This window comes from Sceloporus occidentalis, unplaced genomic scaffold (genome assembly GCF_023333645.1).
Source record: "Sceloporus occidentalis isolate IW3139 unplaced genomic scaffold, rSceOcc1.0.p SCAF_103, whole genome shotgun sequence".
NCBI classification, from domain to species: Eukaryota; Metazoa; Chordata; class Lepidosauria; order Squamata; family Phrynosomatidae; genus Sceloporus; species Sceloporus occidentalis.
Window position 1 is genome coordinate 1,888,685 of NW_028317083.1, and position 20,485 is coordinate 1,909,169.

Genomic DNA, 20,485 nt, shown 5'->3' on the forward strand with positions numbered 1-20,485 from the left:
TGGGACTTTCCCTTTAAACATGAAGAATTTATTTGTGTAAAGTTGGAGTGCACTAGTAGGATGCATGGGCATCCGAAAGCAGGGCGAGAGAGGTCACTTGCATCCCCTGGGAAAATAGGCCCACTGGAGCAGCAGCAGGGCAAGAAGAAACAGTAGGCTGTTTAGAGTAGATAACTAGACATAGAGGCAGAAAAAACCACCTGGCACCCTGCAAAAATAGCAATAGAGTGGTTTGGCCTGCTCTCTTTCTGTCCCCCCAGGCTGCTCTCCTCCCCTTCACTCTAGCAGTTGCTCCTTACAGGCACAGAGTTCCCGCCTGGGTAGTAGTTCACTACCCTATTTTTTGTAATGCATTACATTACACAGCATAACTTTTATTGACTGCAACTTCCATGATGATAAGTCTTCAGTACAAATTATATCTTTTGTTGGCTGTATCTACAATAATATTCCGCAGCCATATCGCTGGCTGAACGTCATTGGAATTGTAGTTATAGACTGGGGTTGTGGGGGCCTATACTACACAACCTTTGTTGTTGACTGCAGTTCATATTACATAAAGTCAACCATCACTGGCTGAACACCATAGGAATTGTAGACTGGGGTAGTTGTGGCTAATCTTTAATACCCCAGCAAAAGTTCTCATGCTGCGCAGGACTATTAGCTGCTACTACCATGATCATATTATTTTTCAGAAAATTTGCCTCCCACCAGGAAACCCCTCTCCTGAGCCAACAAAGGTAGGCAATAGGGAGGAGAAAAGGAGTTATTGGGTGGAAAAGAATATTTCTCTCCACTATGGAAAAAATCTAGCAGATGTCCCAAGGTAGTAAGGGAGGGAGCTCTACCGTAACTATCCAAAATCAAAATAATAATACAAAAACATGTATATTCAAAGGAAAATGTTTTGTTTTTGTTATCGACATCCTCTAAGGTAAAAAAAAATAACAATAAAAAGCTATGACGGCACAAAGTATGAGTACGGAGCTTCTGTGAAGACCAAGTATCCCTTAAAATAAACCTTGTCCACAGTATGAGAGTCATTATATGAAATCATTCTAAAGCAGTATTTGTGCCAAAACACATTTCTTTTGTTGGAAGTCCTGCAAAAATGTAATCTGTAATCCAAATAACATAATCTCAGCAATCCATATCACTTTCACCCCACAAACACTTGCCTCAAATAACTTTGAGATACCCAGATTTTCTGGAACAAAATGTTATGTGACCATGTGGAGCACAAACATACTATACCTATATGTGTACATTAAAAAAATGATTGCGCAATCAAAACAATTCAGTCCGGTACAAGACAATCAGTGTATTAGTGAATAAGAAGCTTACTGTTCTAATGAAGATTGACGTGGCTGGGAACAATTAAATCCACATGTATATAACAAAAAGCTTGACTAATAAAGTCAGAACCGCTTTCTTGCTTTACACATAAAATTATGGCCATCGTCCCACACTTTTTGGGTGCAGACCTGCTACTGTATCTCACAACCTTTATTGCGTTTTTGATCTACTGGTTCAATGGATCCAAGAAGACTACAGGGAAAATGCCTCCTGGACCGCCACCACTGCCTCTTATTGGAAATCTGCACCTTATAGACCTAAAAAAGCCCTACCAGTCTCTGATGGAGGTAGGGTAACACCCTGATAAGTTAAGTATTATTTGTGCATGCACAGCTTGTTAGGCGTATTCCAAAAGTATTTAGGGGGGCATTTGGGATCCACTCTGAATGGTCTAGCATGCCATGCACATACCCGGGAACTTTGTAAATGAGCTGAGCCCGAGACTTTATGAATATTAACCTTTTAAATAGCCATGAAGACTCTATGTAGTATTTTGCCAAATGTGTTAAGCAAATAGCTCTAATAATACTGACTTGCCATTATGTAACGATACAATTAATGGATCCACCCGCATTCAAGCAGGGATAGCAACAATAACATACTGGCTGCTTGGAGTCTAAGATGTGAGCAAATCAGTGTAGAATAGGAAGGAGTCCCAGAGAATCTTTTCTTCAGCCTAAAATCCTGAGATTGGGGCAAAAATCCTGAGACTCAGGGTCAAACCTTTAGAGTTCCCAGGTATGGTCAGGCATCGTTCACTCGCCCTCTGTTCTTTAGGTGTATCCTCATTCTTCCACTATCCAATCTGTCGTCCATGACTTCCACCTACTAATGGGCTTACATTTGAGACCTAATTAGGTCCTTCACCTAAATGCAAGTTCAGGTTTATGTTATTTGGATAGCCTCCTCTGTTACGCAGTTCTTTTGAAATCCTCACATTGTCCTCGTACTACCTGACGTTGGATAAACCGCCTGGACTTTGCTACTTTGTTTCTCTTTGATCACTGCCTGTGCTTGATTCATAATGCGTGCCAGAACTCTGTCTATAAACACCGGTTTTAACCTTTTTTCCTTCTTTGGGAACTATTTGCATTAGACTATATTGTGATAATATACCTCTGTCCACTAACTACCTAATCCACTGACCCTGGGTTCCAGTTCTAAACCTCAATAACATGGATATACAATTAGCCAGACATTTTAGTGACCAGGAGGTACAGAGAGCCTTTGACTGGTCACGGGACACCTACAGTTACCTAGGAGGCTCTGGGTATATGAGTGGCAATTAGATAAAGGGTGCCACTGTTAGTTGAACCTCACATAGCAGATCGAAAAATTAGTGCAAAGAGTTCCTTCTCAAATCTCCTTTGAGTCCTATGAATAAACCTGTTGCCCCAAGGGAGTGGGATGGGTAGATATTTGGGAAACCAGGCTTAATGCCACCCTTCCACCTCAAGATCAAAACACTGCCCCCATTCCTTCCTGACCAGTCTCCAATGCAAATATATGAGTTTAATCTGCAAAGCATAACAAAAACATTTTACATTTCTTTTAAATGAGTAAAAAGTTATCATACTCGAACCGGAGCCATCATTTTTTTAATATGAATATCAAACAGATCCTTCTTGCTTGATTACGCGTGTTATATGTTACAGCTGTCAGAGAAGTATGGAGACGTATTTACGGTGCATTTTGGGCCAAAGGAGATGGTGGTGCTTGCTGGATATAACGCGGTGAAAGACGCTCTTGTTTCCCAAGCGGATGACTTTGGAGAAAGGGCAGATATGCCAATATTTACAAAAATGACCAAAGGAAATGGTAAATAAAGCGTCACGTTGGGATGAGCCTTATATGATTGTCATGTTACACAGGTGATCTTGCCATAGGATTTCATAGGCAATCTGAAGCAGATTATGATTTCATAGCAGAAACCTCCATATTGTTGGTTGGACCAGGTGTTATGCATCTGATATAGTAATGGTTGTTGTAGAATAAACAATATACTTATTAAATAGTCTGTAGAAAACAGAGGACGTGAAAGATAACAGGAATCAATATTTCAGGTATTGTGTTCAGCCACGGGGAGTCCTGGAAAGTAATGAGAAGGTTTACATTGTCAACTCTAAGAGACTTTGGAATGGGGAAGAAGACGGTGGAGTGCAGAATTCAAGATGAATTATATCCTCTTATAAAATATTTCCAATCTCAAAACAGTAAGTTTTCCACAGGGCCAGTGAGGGGGCCACAGCTATACAGGAACATATGGGGCAGGGTGAAAAGAGGAGGAATTCATTGGGGTTCGCATGGTACTTAAAGCCATTGCCTGTTTTGGAGGCAAAGTGATCAGTTGTGATGCCAAACTCTAGGGCAAACGATGAGGGTTCCTGAGTGTGTTTTAGACATTAACCCCCTACGTGCTTCTACGTGATCTTTGGTAATGAGAGAACATTCTAAGAATCGCAGAGCGGTATCACAGATAAAGACTTCACGTTCATCTCTATGGTCCTTTAGGAGACATGAAAATAGGGATATCGAGCAGGAAGAAGAAGCCGGTTACAAGCTATGTAACTTACTTTTACTTTTCTTCACAGCTAAACCATTTAATGTGAAGGTTATTCTGAACAGTGCTGTGTCCAATGTCATCTGCTCCATTATTTTTGGAAAAAGGTTTGAATATGATGACCCCACATTTCTAACTCTTATCCAAGTGCTCAGTGAAAATGCCAGACTGGTTGGCACCCCTCCTCTCCTGGTAGGTACTACCCGCTGAGCGTCCCTTCATAGCAAATCCTGAATGAGTGCATTTAATAAATGTATAATAATAATTACACCAAATTAAGTAAATTTACATGTAGCATCCCCTTTTGCAGGATCTGTAGTTATTTTGTTACTACTTGATTTGGGTGAAGGCTAAAAGTTACGGTGCTTAATAAAGGTTCTTTTTGTAATTACTATGGGAAATATGGCAATAAATAAAATATCTGTCTACTAGCATTATAAATATTACAGTCAAGATTCTAAATTATAATTCTTTTTTTTAAACAGCTGTATAATTTCTACCCTATCCTTGGAACCGTTCTTGGTGCGCATAGAGGAGTAATCCGGAACATCACGCTGCTAAACCATTTCCTTTCAAAGTACATCACCCAACATCGAGCAGAATTCAATGCAAATAATATATGTGGGTTTATCGATGCCTTTCTCATGAAGCAGGAACAGGTAAAATATTTTTTTCAAGTTTACATTTGAATGTGTGTGTGTTTAACATTTCCTTAAATATCAAAAATAATTTCCCCTATTTATATGAGACTTTTTAAAAAAAATGTAATTAAGAACATGACATTAAGTAGAAAACAAATCCATTTAAAGTGAATCTGATCTCCTTGGATACGATCTAGCTTTTTATCCAGGTCCGATTCAGGCTTTTGGTTAAAGCTTCCCGTTTCTGTCTCTTTTTTTTTTTTTGAGGAATCTGCAAACCAAGACACCTACTTTCACAATGAAAATTTGATATATTCCGTATTGGACCTTTTTGCAGCTGGGACAGAAACAACATCTACCACCCTACGCTGGGGATTATTACTGATGATCAAATTTCCTGAAATACAAAGTAATTATTATGTTGTTTGTAAGTTTGCCACCCAATGAAAAAAGGTGAAACCAAGCAGAAGCAGGCTGCTGCTCAACTTTTGGGTCGTCCCATGAATCTCACTTGGTTATCAGTAAGGACCAATGAGAGACACGACTCTCATATGACCCAAATCTCAGTTCTTTTATTTTTTTTTGGTCTATGATGGAAAAGTCAGGTAGAAGGCACAACATGGGGAGGCGTCTCTCAGTATCTAAAAAGAGCTAGTTGGAGTCATCTTTCTATATAAATGTTGTAGGGTCACAAAGTGAAAAGATGTAGGTTGGAGAGACACATCTAACACTAGTGGTTGATTGGCTTTACACAAGGAAATATTTTCCTATTCTATTAAGTCATAATCCTTGAGGTATTTAGCCTTATACGTGTTTGCTTCCGTCTTTTAGAGAAAGTTCAGGAGGAGATTCGAAAGTTCATTAAGCCAGGACAGTTGCCCAATGTGGAGGATCGGAAGAACATGCCATTCACCGATGCCGTTATACATGAAATACAGAGGTTTTCTAATATTATTCCCCTTAATGTGTCCCGTGCAACATTAAAGGATGTATATTTCCGTGGGTTCTGCATCCCACAGGTGAGTTTTTATAGGATATGAATAAGTGTTCTGCTATATGAGGTTCTAGGCCTCCTGTATTGGTTGGGATGTGTTACTGTTTTGAAGTTCAAATGAGCCAACTCAAGATTCAGCCTCTAAAAAAACTGCGTTATGTACATATAATTCCATGCCAAATTGTTTACTTGGAATTAAAATCATACTTGTGGCTCAGTTCATGTCAAGACTTGCCCTTCCTTGGCAGCAAAAATGAATACCGCCATGTTACGCGAGGATCCTGTCAGGTTGTGCTTCCTGCTGGATCTGTACTTAGCTCATCACAAAAGGAATCATCTACACCATATCAGTTCCCATATGTTCATGAGACAGTAAACCCTGAGTAGTACAGCTCTCCAAATGTTTTAGAATGCCACATATCTGTTATTGATGTTGTTTTGTCACAGGGCACTGAAGTCATTCCAATGCTCACCTCTGTTCTTTATGACAAGACACAGTGGGACACCCCATACGAGTTTAACCCAAGTCACTTCCTGGACAAACATGGGAAATTTCTTCGAAAAGACGCATTCATGCCTTTCTCTGCAGGTATGTGATTTCCACTAAATTACAGTGTCACGTTCTGTACACGTCCTTTCCTTTTTTCTTCTGGAATCCATGTAGTCTTACTTGAATGATAGCATTTTTTTTGCAGGCAGAAGAGCTTGTGTTGGTGAAAGCTTGGCCAAGATGGAGCTCTTTCTGTTTTTCACAGGTCTTCTCCAAAGGTTTACCTTCCATCCACCAACAGGCGTTTCTCCAGCAGATCTAGATCTCAAGCCAGACGTTGGCTTCACATTAACGCCAAAGCCATATTTGATATGCGCAGTTCCCAATTACTAAATTAGAACCATCAACCACGAGGTGGCCACAGTCTAAGAATATGAGTATCTTCTGACTTTCCAATTTATCGTGATGCACATGACCTCACTGGTGATGGAAACTCTGCGCAGAAATACCTGTTTTTAGAGAAACATTCCACAGGGAGTAAGCGGCATTTTCCTCCATGTGTAAAATGTGGGGACAACCTTGCTACAGCCCCTGCTCTGGTTTTCTAACCTTTAATTAATGAGAACGACACATATATTAATCGTGATTCTGATCGGGAAGCTGCAGTGGATCTATAAGACACAGTGACGTAGCACCAAAGGCAATTTTGCAGTTGTGTTCTATCACTAACGTTTATTCAGTCATTCATGCTATGTGATTTATAAAAGTCTGCTTATACATGACTCCTGTAGGATAATAGATGTTCTTAACCATGGCTGGATATGTCCTCTGGGGCTCTTGGTGATGGGGGACCTAAGCATTTTATTTTAATGTTGATTTTAAAAATGCTTCTTCTACAAATAAAATTTGAAAAACTGTTATAGGGATGTTTGGTTTTTACTCTTTTTGTAGGTTTTGTGTTGTGGGACAAATAGCTCTTGATTTATGAGCTAGAGGCATGAAAGCAAATAGTCATAGTACTGGTCTGATTTACCAAACTGTTAAACATTTGGCTGCATTTGGAACACAGTAGCGATAAAGTGAATATCCACAAGGAAATGAGGGTATTACTTATTGCTCCCTACCTTCTGCGCCAATCACTTCCATGTCTCCTTTCCTGCAGTTTTGCTTCTTCTCTTATCTTTTCTTCTTCGGTTTTCTTTTTTTGGTCCATTTCTGATACTGGACTTTTTTTTTGTCCAGTATCAGCGAGCTCCACAAGCCACCCTGTTCCTGCAGTTGAGGCTATGCCATTTAGAGGGAGTGATCCATCAGGCCTGATCAGTGGAGCTAATGCCAGGGAGAAGTTGACAAAGAAAGAAGAAATTGGGTTTACTTAGTCCAGATTCCCCAAAACACTTGGCTGTCACAGAGCGGATTAAACATGGCTTTCTATTCTGAAACAGTGACTCTCTTCCTTTTGTTCACCCTGATTACGATTCTTCGGAAGTTTTTGTCTAGTCTCCCTAAAAAGACTCCTTACAAGTTCCCCCCGGGACCAACGCCGCTTCCTCTGTATAAAGCAAGTAGCAAAACTCACTGAGCGTGATCACAGTAAGAGCTTGCATTTCTCCCAGCGACTGGCTTTTTAGTAAGTGACCACTTTGTGTATAATATTGAGGCCTCTTGGAACCACGGAGCGCACATCGGGGACCGCCTCTTCCTCGTACCTCCAATCAGGAGAGAGGGTGTGGACAGAGGCTGATACCAGGGATAGAAGAGGACAAAGAAAGAAGAACAAGAAGAGGAAAGAGAAGAAGCAAAGCAAAGAAGAGCATGACCATGTGAGACAGTATGAGAGAACATGAGTGACAAGACTCTCTAGGCTTAGTATGCTGTGCGGTAATGCCAGAGATCTGCTGTCTGAATAAAAGATGACCTTGATTATAAGACAAAGTCGCCTTTTCAGATGATTTTTTCTGGGGAAAAAAATCTTGTTTTCTAATCAAATACAGTAGCTGCTTCTGTGCCACAAGGATACCAGAACCGACTGAAGTGACAGATTCACCATACATCACTTTAATAATTAAAGGGATGGTTTACGGCCCATGATGCCCACTCTACGTATTAATATACTATGTGAGTACCTTAATACTAATAAATCATCCAAAACAAAATAAAAAAACATTTTAAAAAACAATTAACAGCAGCAAATCAATGGCAGGAAAGCCCTCCTATTGAAATCAATGTTCGCAGCATTCATCGACCCGGCTGACTGGGGAAAAATATATCACATGCCGGGAGAGATGTTCTCACGCATCTCCTGCAGGGCAACTATGTGTGTGTGTGGGGGGGGGGGGTGTTTAGTGGGGCAAATGCAAGAATCCCCCCATACCATATGAGAAAGGGATTCCACAAAAAGGGGCCACACAGCTGTCATATGGATTAAAGTATGATGCCTGGAGTGTCTCTTTAACCACTAGTCACATGTTTGAAAAATATTAAAGCAACAAAAAATTGTAAAAAATGTGACAGTCACACCAAAATGTTTACCCGTGAACAAAAAGTCATTCTATTCTGTTCTAGTGCAGCGCTTCTCATGCGCCTTTAGTTAGCACTGCTGCGGCTTCCCTCTGGTGGCTACACACATACTAACAAAAAAGTGGGTTGCGCACTTAATAAAATAGGCCTAATGCTTAATACACCTTAGGTGTATTCAAAATTCAAAAGGAGCATTTAGTAATAAGATCCTTTCTTACAATAAGATCCAAAATTCGGGGGCCATTACATAATCAGGGTACGAGAATGCTTACTGGAGAAAAAGATTCTAGTTACATTCGGTGGCACAGTCTGGCCTAGGTCAACTACAAACTACAATAGTATTCAGCAGCCATATCGCTGGTGGGACGTCATGGGAATTGTGGTTCTAGACTGGGGTTGTGGTGGCTGACACTTCACACTAACTCGTTTGTTGTTGACTGCAAGTCTCATGGTATACAGTCAGCCATTACTGGCGGAACACCCTAGGAAATATAGAATGGGGTAGTTGGGGCTAATCTTTACCACTCCAGCAAAAGTTCTCATGTGGCGCAGGTCTCTTAGCTACAACTACCATGGTGGAATATTTTTTTTCTATTAATGGGTATCTAATATTTGTGTCCCACCAGGAAACCCCTATCCCGAGCCAACAATGGGGAGTAGGTAAGGAGTTATTGGGGTGGGAGAAGGGAAAGGTGGGGAGGACAGAAATCACTGCCCCACCCCGTAAACAAGTTTACTTCTATAATGTGTGGCTGGGTCCCAGCATACATCGTTGATTGAAAATCTTATTAGATATCGTCTAGAGATGATCCGCTATCTTCTGTCTACCAAAACATTGGTTTGCTTTGTTTTTATTTGATCCGGAACTTACACTAAATGTTGCCAGTACCGCTGCTTTTTTATTGTATGATGTAATATGTTTGGCTTGCCTATCCGGCGAATTGCTATTGATTTATGAGCTGGAGGCGTGAAGGCAAATAAATAGTGATTGCACATAGTGGTGTAGCGTAACATAGAAAGTGACAGCAGATAAGAACCATTCTGCAGCCTCAGAATACTGTGTTTTGTCCCTGGCCTTATATTAAATCTAGCTCAGCCAAATGCCTATCCCATGCTTGCTTAAATGCCCTCACTGTATTGATCGCTACCACTTCTGCTGGAAGGATATTACATGCATACACTACCCTTTCAGTAAAGTAATATTTCCTGATATTACTTTTAAATCTTTGCCCCTTTTGCTCAAGACTATGCCCTCTTGTTGTGGGTGGTAGCATTTTGTTTTTTTAAATAAGCTTTTTATATACTGATTATTTGCCATTGTGCAGTACTATTGGAAGATCACATCTGGCACCTTTTGACACAAATTATATGGAAATTCCTGCTCTGTAGAGCTTACAATCAAACCTGCCTGCAAGAACATAGATGCCCAACGCGTGTTTCTAAATTTCCGGTTGGGTTCTGTAGGATCACCATGAACTCTCGGCAGGGCCGGCCTTAGGGGTGTGCGACCTGTGCGACCGCACAGGGCGCCATGGTTGCAGGGGCGCCTGACCGGGACTTAGATTAAAGCATCGTTTTTTTTTTTTTAAACTTTATTTAACATTATTCATGTTAAATAAAGTTAAAAAAAAAAAACGATGCTTAAATCTATGTCCCGGTCAGGGGCGCCGAGCGGTTGCTCGTGAAGTTCTCGGCAACCGCTCGGCGCCCCTTACTCTCCGTGACTCCGTCGCTGTGCCGGCATCTCATGTTGAGCGCCGGACTATTCCGGCTCTCAACATGAAATGCCGGCAGAGCGAGAAGACGGATGCCTCCCGCTCTCACCGCAGGACTCCGGCAACAAGGTAAGTGTGGGGGGGTGTAGTTTGAAGGGGCAGAGGGGGGGTGTAGTTTGGAGGGGGGGTGTAGTTTGGAGGGGCAGAGGGGGGGGTGTAGTTTGAAGGGGCAGAGGGGAGGTGTAGTTTGAAGGGGCAGAGGGGGGGTGTAGTTTGAAGGGGCAGAGGGGGGTGTAGTTTGAAGGGGCAGAGGGAGGGGGGTGTAGCTTGAAGGGGCAGAGGGAGGGGGGTGTAGTTTGAAGGGATGGGGGGGTGTAGTTTGAATGGGCAGGGGGGGTAGTTTGAGGGGGCAGAGGGGAGGGGTAGTTTGAAGGGGTGGTTTGAGGGGCGGTAGTTTGAAGGGGCATGGGGGGGTAGTTTGAAGGGGCAGAGAGGGCGGGTAGTTTGAAGGGGCAGAGAGGGGGGGTAGTGAGGGGGGGCAGAGGGAGGGGGGTGTAGTTTGAAGGGACGGGGGGGGTGTAGTTTGAATGGGCAGGGGAGGTAGTTTGAGGGGGCAGAGGGGAGGGGTAGTTTGAAGGGGTGGTTTGAGGGGCGGTAGTTTGAAGGGGCATGGGGGGGTAGTTTGAAGGGGCAGAGAGGGCGGGTAGTTTGAAGGGGCAGAGAGGGGGGGTAGTGAGGGGGGCGCCAGAGGAGTAGTCCGCACAGGGCGCCAGAACGCCTAAGGCCGGCTCTGACTCTCGGCATTTCTAGTGACAGATGCTTGTTTCGTCACACCACTGACCACTACATACACCCACACTAGCACCATACACTAACACACACTCTGACACCATACACTAACATGTACACACTCTACCTCCATATACTAAAACACACACTTTAACCCATATGCTAATAAACACTCATGCTAACACCACACACTCACATGCTAGCACCATATGCTAACACATACACACACTCTAACACCATGTGCTAAGACCATACCCTAACACATAGACTGACTCTAACACCATGCCCTAACACATACTGTAATACTATACAGTACACTAACACATACACACTGTAATACAATACACTAACACACACACTGACTCTAACACCATACATTAACACACATGCACACCCTCACACCTTAAATGGAGCAACAAGGTCCTTCCTAACTCATGCATGTATTCTTTTTTATTTTTTATGAATAGTCACATTTCCATGACAATTTTTCTTTTTTTTTTAATATATTACAATAGTTTTATTTTCACATTGTCTAGTCTTAGGGTTACTTTTCATTGTCAGATAGAACACCTGCAATGTGTAGTTCTCACTTTAGGTTTAACTGGATGGATTTTCCGCTGTGTTCTAGAATAAATACTAACTATGAGCATGTTCTGAACCGATGTGAAGTTCTCTTTAGTTCACAAAATTATGCAACAATTTGTAAATAAACAGAATGCCACAACTTTTAATACAAACCACATTTCATGTGATACCTGTCCCAGACCCTTTTGGATTCTTACCTGGATTATTCTAAGTTTGTACTCCCCAGCAGTCTGTATACTTGATATGCCTCCTACTCTGCTACTTATGGTGAGATGTATCTGCTTTGTTTAATATACCTATATTCAAACATTCAGCTTTTGTCTCATTTCACTGTGTGCGTTCTTACACTCCTGCGTCGTCATGGCCGGCCTTAGGGGTGTGCGACCTGTGCGACCACACAGGGCGCCATGGTAGCAGGGGCGCCTGCCCTGGACTTAACTTGAAACATCGTTTTTTTTAAAAAACTTTATTTAACATCATTCATGTTAAATAAAGTTGTGTGCGTTTGAGTGTATGGTGTTAGAATGTTTGAGTGCGTTTGAGTGTATGGTGTTAGAATGTATGTGTGAGTGTGAGTGTATGATGTAAGTGGGTGTGTATTATCATATGATGTAGGTTAGTATAAGCGTATGTGAATGTAAGGAGTTAGAATGTGTTGGTGTTATGAGTTTGCGTGTTAGTGTGTATATGTGTTAGGCCATGGGGCAGAAGCCAGGTGGCACCAATTAAATCTTGCCCCCATCCAGTAACTTTGGGGATGTTGCAAATTGCAATTTTGCTTAGTGCTTATCGCAAGGCTCATCATCAGAAACAGAATACTGCGCAAGCCGTAACTGCTTTAGAAAAGCAAGTAACTGAACTACAGAATAAGATTCAGTGCCAAAATACGCTCCTGCTAGATAAGACACATTTCAGGGCGTAGCAAGCAAAGCCGCAGTAAAAGTAGCTCAGTACAAATAGGTGGGACAAGAAGCTGCAGTAGCAGGGTGGGCTCGGGTATGCCCCACGTCAAGTTAGAAACTTATTGAAAACCCAAATCACACAGAATTAAATTTAAGGGATGAATATAATTCCCGGGAGCAAAACGCCTTTCTATTCCATAAGTTCTCTATTGCTTCTCTCTCGCATGTTTCCTCTCTCTTTCTTCTCTATCTCTGCTCCCCTCCCTCTCTTTTCTTTTTTATTTCTATACAGTACTATCTCCTTTTGTATCTTTTCTCCTTTCTCTGGTTTCTCTCCACTCTATTACTTACCTTTTCTTTCTCCTCTTTTCCCTTACACCTTACTTCCCCTTCCTCTCATTTCTCTTCCCTCCTTTTTTCTTTCCCCTCCTCTGTAACTCTCTCATCTCCTATCTCTCCTCACATTTTAGCCCAGCCGCACCCTAGCCCCACAGAAAAAACGCGCCTCGTGTCTGGGTTTCCCACATGCGTGTCCCGCATTTCAGTTTTGGGCAGCCTGCTTCCCCAAGCAGGGGTTCAATGTTGGGTAGAATAATCATCTTGTAACAATGTTATCATTCCCTGACATACGTCACCGAGCTTTGTCGTGTCAATGAACAGAAGAAGTCAATGTCTCTGCAGGGATTAGGCAGGACAGATGTAAACCCGAGATAATAAAGGTGAAACGGGGAGTAAATGTTATGTTTCATTCTATTATTTAAGTTTTACATCACTTTCATTAGAAGATGTCGCCTATGCCGGTTGTAACATTTGTACTAGTGGGGGTTACCTCCCTGGTTTGGATGCCCCCCCCCCTTTACTGTTATGTATAGAAGTCAGGTGATTCTGATTTATTTATCAAAAACAAGTTGGTAAATGCATCGCTTTAATGTTTGCTCAATATATTCTGTTACGTGAGCTAGTTCTCCGTTTTTTTAGAAATATATCAGAATCAGAATTGAAATCACTGGATTCTGACGTATTTCTAAAAACAACAAATTTGGTAAGCTGCTTTCAATCATTGCCTTTATGTTTGTTCCTATTGAACAAACATAAAATCAATGATAAGAGAGAATTCCAAATTATTATTATAGGAGGAGTCTTCTGTTTCTCTTGGATAGTTACACCCACACCGGCTATAAATTGGGTTTACTTCGTCCAAATTCCCCGAAACACTTGGCTGTCACAGAGCGGATTAAACATGGCTTTCTATTCCGAAACAGTGACTCTCTTCCTTTTGTTCACCCTGATTACGATTTTTCTGAAGTTTTTGTCTAGTCTCCCTAAAAAGATTTCTTACAAGTTCCCCCCGGGACCAACGCCGCTTCCTCTGATTGGAAATTTACACATTTTGGATTTAAAAAGGCAAGATTACACCTTCATGGAGGTAACGCTTTTCGATTTTAGACATTAACTTCTTTGTAAATGTACTAAATATGCAGATCTGGTAACAAATTAGACGCTTTGAGTCCCCTGGATAAAGCCCAGCAGACGGGTGACCATGACTTCTAACTTGATTAATCTAACTTGTTGATTGACTCAGATCTTGTGCATCAGTTCATGGTCAGAGAATATTTTCCTCTGGCCTCGAATCCTAGAATTTTGGCAGTCCACACACGTTATTTCGCTGTGATCTACTTTTACACAAAATAAACCTTTAGGTCAAAGAAAAGAGGGACACCAAGGCACCAGGGGCATCCAGGTCCACCAGAGTAAAAATGCGATATAGGCAATCTTGTTTCATTTATTATCTCTCACACACGTTTATTTCTCAATAAAATTTATTATAAATATAATTTTCAGTCCGTGAATTTATAATTTCTGCACCTTTGCGCTATAGCTTTTATGAATCATACAACATATAAAAAGCATGAGGACTTCATTTTAAAAATCAGACCAGATTGGTCAAAAACAATACTTTCCAAAAACTATTTTATAAATAAAATAACAGTGATAGCCCCATTTTTTTTTATTTTTTTTTAAGTATAAATATTTTTTGCGGAGATAAATATTCTGGGGATGCGCTGGCACCGTGTGGCCACTTTTGGCACTTCTGTAAATTAAAGTAAATTCTAAACTTAGCACAAAGTAAAAGAGGTTGAGGAAATAGGGGGGTCTCAATTCGAATTCGGATTTCATCTGTGGAAGCACATAAAAATATCACTCAGTTTATTTTATTTCATCACAAGGGCCACATTTGGATCATACACGGGGATCTTTCCAAGCCTTTGAAGAAATTACAACAGTGCAGTTTTACAGGGAAATCCATTAACACACACGTAATAATAAAGGAGCTAGACCACCTCCAAATTGCAGGATTAAATTTTAAACAGAAACCTTGATCTTCACAAATATAATAATCAATACATAGAAATTCATTATCTATTCACAATTAAATACAAAATCTGTAATTGATTCTGGATATATATATATATATATATATATATATATATATATAGGTGTATATATGTGTATCCATGCATCTCCAGTATCCATCAATCTCAAAGTGATTTGATACCCCGGTATGATAGGAGCTGTGCGCATACTTTGAGCATAGAGGCTGCAGTTACTGATTGTAGATATTCTGTAAAAGAGGAGAACTGAGAAAAAAATAAATGATCATTACAGAATATCCAACCAAATACATAAATCATATCCATATTTGCTCTTTCTGTTATATAACTGCAAGCAGGCATCAAACTAAACTCCCGTTCCATCCCATTGGGTTCCAGACAATCCAACTCTTGGATCCACCAGAGTTCATGCTTTTTTAGCAATTTCTCCCGTCACCACCCCCCAAAGTTTAGAGGACTGTTTCTAACTCAATGTATGTCCATGTTCTATAAAATGTTGGGACACGGGATCTACTTAATATTATAGCACATTGTAAAAGATACATTTTTTTTTATTTGTTTTAATTTACTTTTCTATGTATTATTTGTGAATTTCATGATATCACTTTAAGATTGGCAATATTATTTTAAATGGAATTCTGCGATTTGGCGATGGCCTTGCCCTTTATTATCATGTGTGCAAATATATTTGCCAAGAAAACTGCACAGTTTTTTTTTACACTTCTTGATCCTCGTGATGTATCGAAACTTGGCAGAAAAAAGGAAAAGAGATTTTTTTTTTTGTTATGCAACATTTCAGCAGCATAGAGAGCTTTTTCAGTATATATGTAAACAAATAAAGAACTAAAAAAAAACAAGGAAAATAGGAAAAAAAAAAGACCAATACAATATTGTAGTAATCTTATAAATCTTGGCTTAATAATTTATTATACTAGATGCACTTATATTTTTAAATAGTAAGGTAGCACTTCAAATTAGATTACTGGACCATTTCAACATTTTCTGAATCAGCTTCAACTCTAAAAAAATGGAGCAATGTGGATGTTAACAAGCAGTAATGCAGATACAAATTTTAATTAATACATTTACATTAAGTATATAAAGGGTTAAGTCCCGGACTTCAAGAGGAACATTCACAGCAATAAAACCAGCAGAAAGATTTTTTAAAACGGAAAAATATAAACAAAATAAAGTAAGTTGGGATCGTCTCCACGCTACGCATGAGCTTCTAAAGGTTGCAATATTTTCCTATGCAGATTTCTTTGGTCTCGCCGTCTTCCACGGGAACCTCACGTCATTCCTTCATGGCGTTGCAGAGCAATCTATACAAAGTCAATGCAAAATGTATTTAATTATATACATTTTTATTACTTATATGTATTAATTCAGAGGATTATTATATCAATTTTTATTAGTTATATTAACTAATTAAAAGGGGTATAAAAAATTCAAAACAAATTCTCTATTTTTACTTTTTCAATAGCATAACAAATGATCTCTTTGGGTTCGATAAACGTTACGATAATGGATGTTGAGTTACTCCTTTTATTATATTTCTTACATGTTCCTCCACCATTTTTTTTATTTTTTATTTTTATTTTTTTTTAGCATAAGAGTAGTTTTTTCCACATACCGGAGGCTACAAGGGCACTCAAAAACATATACCCCATTGGTGGAGGAACATGTGAGTCATTTCTTTATTTTATAACTTTTCTTTTATGTGAAAGTGGCGAATTCTGTTAAAGAATTAAAGAATGTTAAAAACAAATTTGACAGCTTGCACCCTCTACAACTTCTGCACCCATATTACTTTACTATAATGAGTGCTGAGAGGCTCTCCATCCACAGCGCTCCCTAAAATAACCTTATTTCCTCAACTGAAATGATGGATAGGTATATGTCTGATATAGGGTTTTTTCTGCTGTATAAATGTCAGTTCCCAATGGAAACCATGTTGGTCTTGAATAAAATATGAATTGCAGGCATTTACCGTTTTCTTCCAGCTTGCGAAGACATACGGCTCGTTCTTCACATTCCACTTCGGTAGGACGAAAGTTGTGGTTCTGGTTGGATATGATGCCGTTAAAGAAGCCCTCGTGAACTCAAGCTATGAATTTGGGAACAGGGGTGCACTACCAGTTGTCGACAATTCCCAGCATGGACAAGGTAATGTGAGAATGAATCCTCTAGTGTGGAACAAATTTAGAAGATTTGGAGCGGACAAGGGGTCGCTAGGAACAAGCATCACTGCATCAGGCTGGGGTATAAATTCAGCAACAGATTCAGGTGTTAGCTACCAAAGCCGGGGTCTTCATAGCATTCTTTTCAGGGGTCACCCACGATCAGAGATGTCAGAAGAACAAGAACAAGCAAAATAATTCAGGAACATCTGAATTATGTGGCGGCAAGTAAAGTCTCAAGGACTTGGATGAAGATCTGATTACTGTGGTCGGCGACCAACATTCTGTCTTAAAAACAAAGAATGAGATCTCAAATGATAAGCTCCTGGGGCAATTTACCTAACAGTGTGCTTAGTGGTACTTTTTGACAGCATGTTGGTTAAGAGAAATCCTAAAAGTTCTAATTGTAAATTATGTATTGTAAACCATGATTTCTGGCACAGGTGTATTCTTTTCCAACGGGGAAACCTGGAAGGTGACGCGAAGATTCACTCTGTCTATTCTGCGGGATCTCGGAATGGGAAAGAGACCCATTGAGGGAAAGATTATCGAGGAAACTGAACATCTAAGTAATCTGATCAAGTCTTTTGAGGGTGAGTAAAAAACCTGCATTTAAAGTAAAAAAATTAGGCAAAGAATTGAAGCTGAAGTAAATACCTATAAAACATCATTTGGACAGTCTGTAGGCCTCGTGTATTCATCAAATTGTAGTATAGTTTTACATTAGGTGTCTAATAATAACTGTAAATAATGTACCTAATTAGATTTTTTTAATCAATCATTTCTACAGTTTTTACCAAAAGATTTGTGTTTAGACCTTATGATATTTGTAAAAATAAGATTATAATTAAAGGTTCTTAACATGACTTTAAACTCATCACTATCTGCTTCAAGGTAAACCTTTTGAAAAACGAGTATTTACTAACGCTCCTCCCAATATCACCTTCGGACTGTTATTTGGAAGACGCTTTGAATACAGTAACCCGACATTCAAGACGATGTTAGATCTGCTGAACGATCTGGTTATCCTCGCTGTTTCTCCTCCTGCACAGGTAAAAAACCATGAATAACATTTAAAACCTGACCAGAAGTGGAGAGTTTGGAACCACTGACAGGTAGACCCCAACTCATAGCGATGTGAAGTACAGCAACAACTTGCAGTATGCAGAGCAGGGGGCAGATATTATTAATCATTAATGCCTGAGGAAGAGACCTAACAACTTGGTCTCGAAAGCTCGCAAATAAACTCTCAGTTTATACCAATAAATGGTATCATTTTAGCTATACTTTTCTTAAGTAAGGTTGGGAACATACAGTCATCAAAGTACGATTTAATGGATCCAATAATTTAAAGAAAACAACAGGGTGAGGATTTATAATGAATTCTCTCGTCTTCTGCCAAATGTTATCTTTCTTTGTCTCTAGTTCACTAACGTCTACCCGATTCTGAAGCACGTCCTGAAAACACCAAAAATCATTGTACAGAAAATCGATGAATTAAAGGCAATTTATAAAGAGCTGCTGATGGAAGCTAAAAGCAATATAAATGAAAGCAGCTGGACAACATACACAGAGGCCTTCCTTCAGAAAGACATGGAGGTAATGGGTCATCTTACTCTTGGGGACAATGCTTCTAAGTTCTTACATTGCATAGGCTTGAGGTGGCACTGCTGCCCTACCATCTCCTCCAATGACTACCTTAACCGTAGCAAAAATCATCTTTTTTAAAGGTTATGCCATATAACTAATAAGTATAAACAATGTTAATTCAGACAAGGGTAAATTTGAAATGAGACTTAAAAGTAAGGGAGGTAATAATAATCCAATTAGGGAGACATGTTATGTGATATAAATGAGGATGACTTTCAAAATCGCTTCTGCTCTCGTAAGTCACTTCTGCATATGTGAAAAACACTAATTTTTTGTGTCATTTGACTCTTAAGGAAAAAGAGGGAAATGGTAATGGAAAAATCTTTCATGAGAAGAATATGTTGGCGTCTATGTTCGATCTCATGCTTGGTGGCACAGAGACAACATCATCGACACTACAATGGGCCATCCTTCTCATGATGAAATATCCTGATATACAAAGTAAGAGATGACTCTGTGGTTGCCGTCTTATATTGAGCAAATTTTTTCAGTATCTGTACGTTTTGGGGAAATAGTAGGGGGAAAATGTCCGGTAGGCCAAAAAGCTACTAGGAACATGAGGTAGATGGGTGAGAGAAGTCGGTGAGGCTTGGTGAAAAAGAGTATAGAACAAGGAGTGAGACACTGATTGATTGATACAAAGTGAATGTTGACTTGTTAGTCACCTCCATCCAGTTATTATTCTGTTTTTTTTCTTCCAGAAAAGGTTCATGAAGAAATTGAAACGGTTATTGGGCTTGAGCGCCACCCAAGGTGGGATGACCAGAAGTACTTACCATACTGTCTGGCAGTGGTACATGAAATACAACGGTTTGGCAACATCCTTCCACTCTTTCCCCATTCTACTCCAACAGACACCCACTTCAGGGGTTATTTTATCCCTAAGGTAATGTTTTGTATGTTTTTGTGCCTTAGAAGTCTGCTGGGGTTCTCTCCTAAAGGCAGAACCCTGGTATAGGGCTTGATTATAACATTAAAATTGGATGTTTCTAAAGTTATTACAGTAATTTGACTCAATAATTATATTTTTTAGGGAACACAAGTGATGCCAATATTTACGTCGGTCCTTTATGATGAGACCCAGTGGGAGACTCCGTACAGATTTAACCCCAATCATTTCCTGGATGCTGATGGGAAGTTTCTCAAGAAAGATGCATTCTTCCCATTTTCTAAAGGTAATGGATGAGAGTGACTCTATGTTATAATCCCAAAGTAACACAAATCCTTATGTTATTTGCACACTTGTACAAATAAGTACTTTTGAAAGGTGATTTTAATCTGATACAAGTAATACAAATTAGTGAGAGTTATAAGACTTAAATCAGTGGCCTTCACCCCTGGTCACCAAGACCCCCTACCAATCACGTTCTTTGAGACCCCTAGAAAGACCCAGGTCTCTCTTTGATTAGCACAGGTAGATCTGTTAAAAGGATCGAGTCTGAACTGTGAGATGATAGAGCCGAGTACGTTATGTGACTGGTCTTCCTATGAATGTAACCTCTTACTATCATTTATCTATCAGGACGCAGGGTTTGTGCCGGAGAAACCCTGGCCAGAATGGAACTCTTCCTCTTCTTCACGGGGATGCTCCAGAAGTTCACATTCTCTCCCCCACCGGGCGTAGACAAGGCAGACCTGGATCTCACCGCAGATCCATTTTTCACCTTGAGACCAAAGCCGTTCAAAGTTTGTGCCACTCCGCGTCAATAG

The 20,485-nt window shown here is 40.0% G+C and overlaps 2 protein-coding genes across 2 annotated transcripts; both read left to right on the plus strand.

Moving 5' to 3' along the window:
- The first annotated feature begins 644 nt into the window (after nt 1–644).
- On the plus strand, nt 645–6,434 carry LOC149283516 (cytochrome P450 2K1-like). Its single transcript, XM_089497464.1, has 11 exons — nt 645–740; nt 899–934; nt 1,548–1,643; nt 3,012–3,174; nt 3,420–3,569; nt 3,948–4,108; nt 4,402–4,575; nt 4,825–4,966; nt 5,389–5,576; nt 5,999–6,140; nt 6,247–6,434. The coding sequence occupies exons 1-11, from the start codon at nt 645–647 to the stop codon at nt 6,432–6,434; spliced, it is 1,536 nt and encodes a 511-aa protein (XP_089353590.1).
- Nucleotides 6,435–13,792: 7,358 nt separating this feature from the next.
- On the plus strand, nt 13,793–20,485 carry LOC149283517 (cytochrome P450 2W1-like). The gene is made up of 9 exons (XM_089497465.1): nt 13,793–13,978; nt 16,949–17,111; nt 17,569–17,718; nt 18,020–18,177; nt 18,551–18,724; nt 19,069–19,216; nt 19,477–19,661; nt 19,809–19,950; nt 20,298–20,485. The coding sequence occupies exons 1-9, from the start codon at nt 13,793–13,795 to the stop codon at nt 20,483–20,485; spliced, it is 1,494 nt and encodes a 497-aa protein (XP_089353591.1).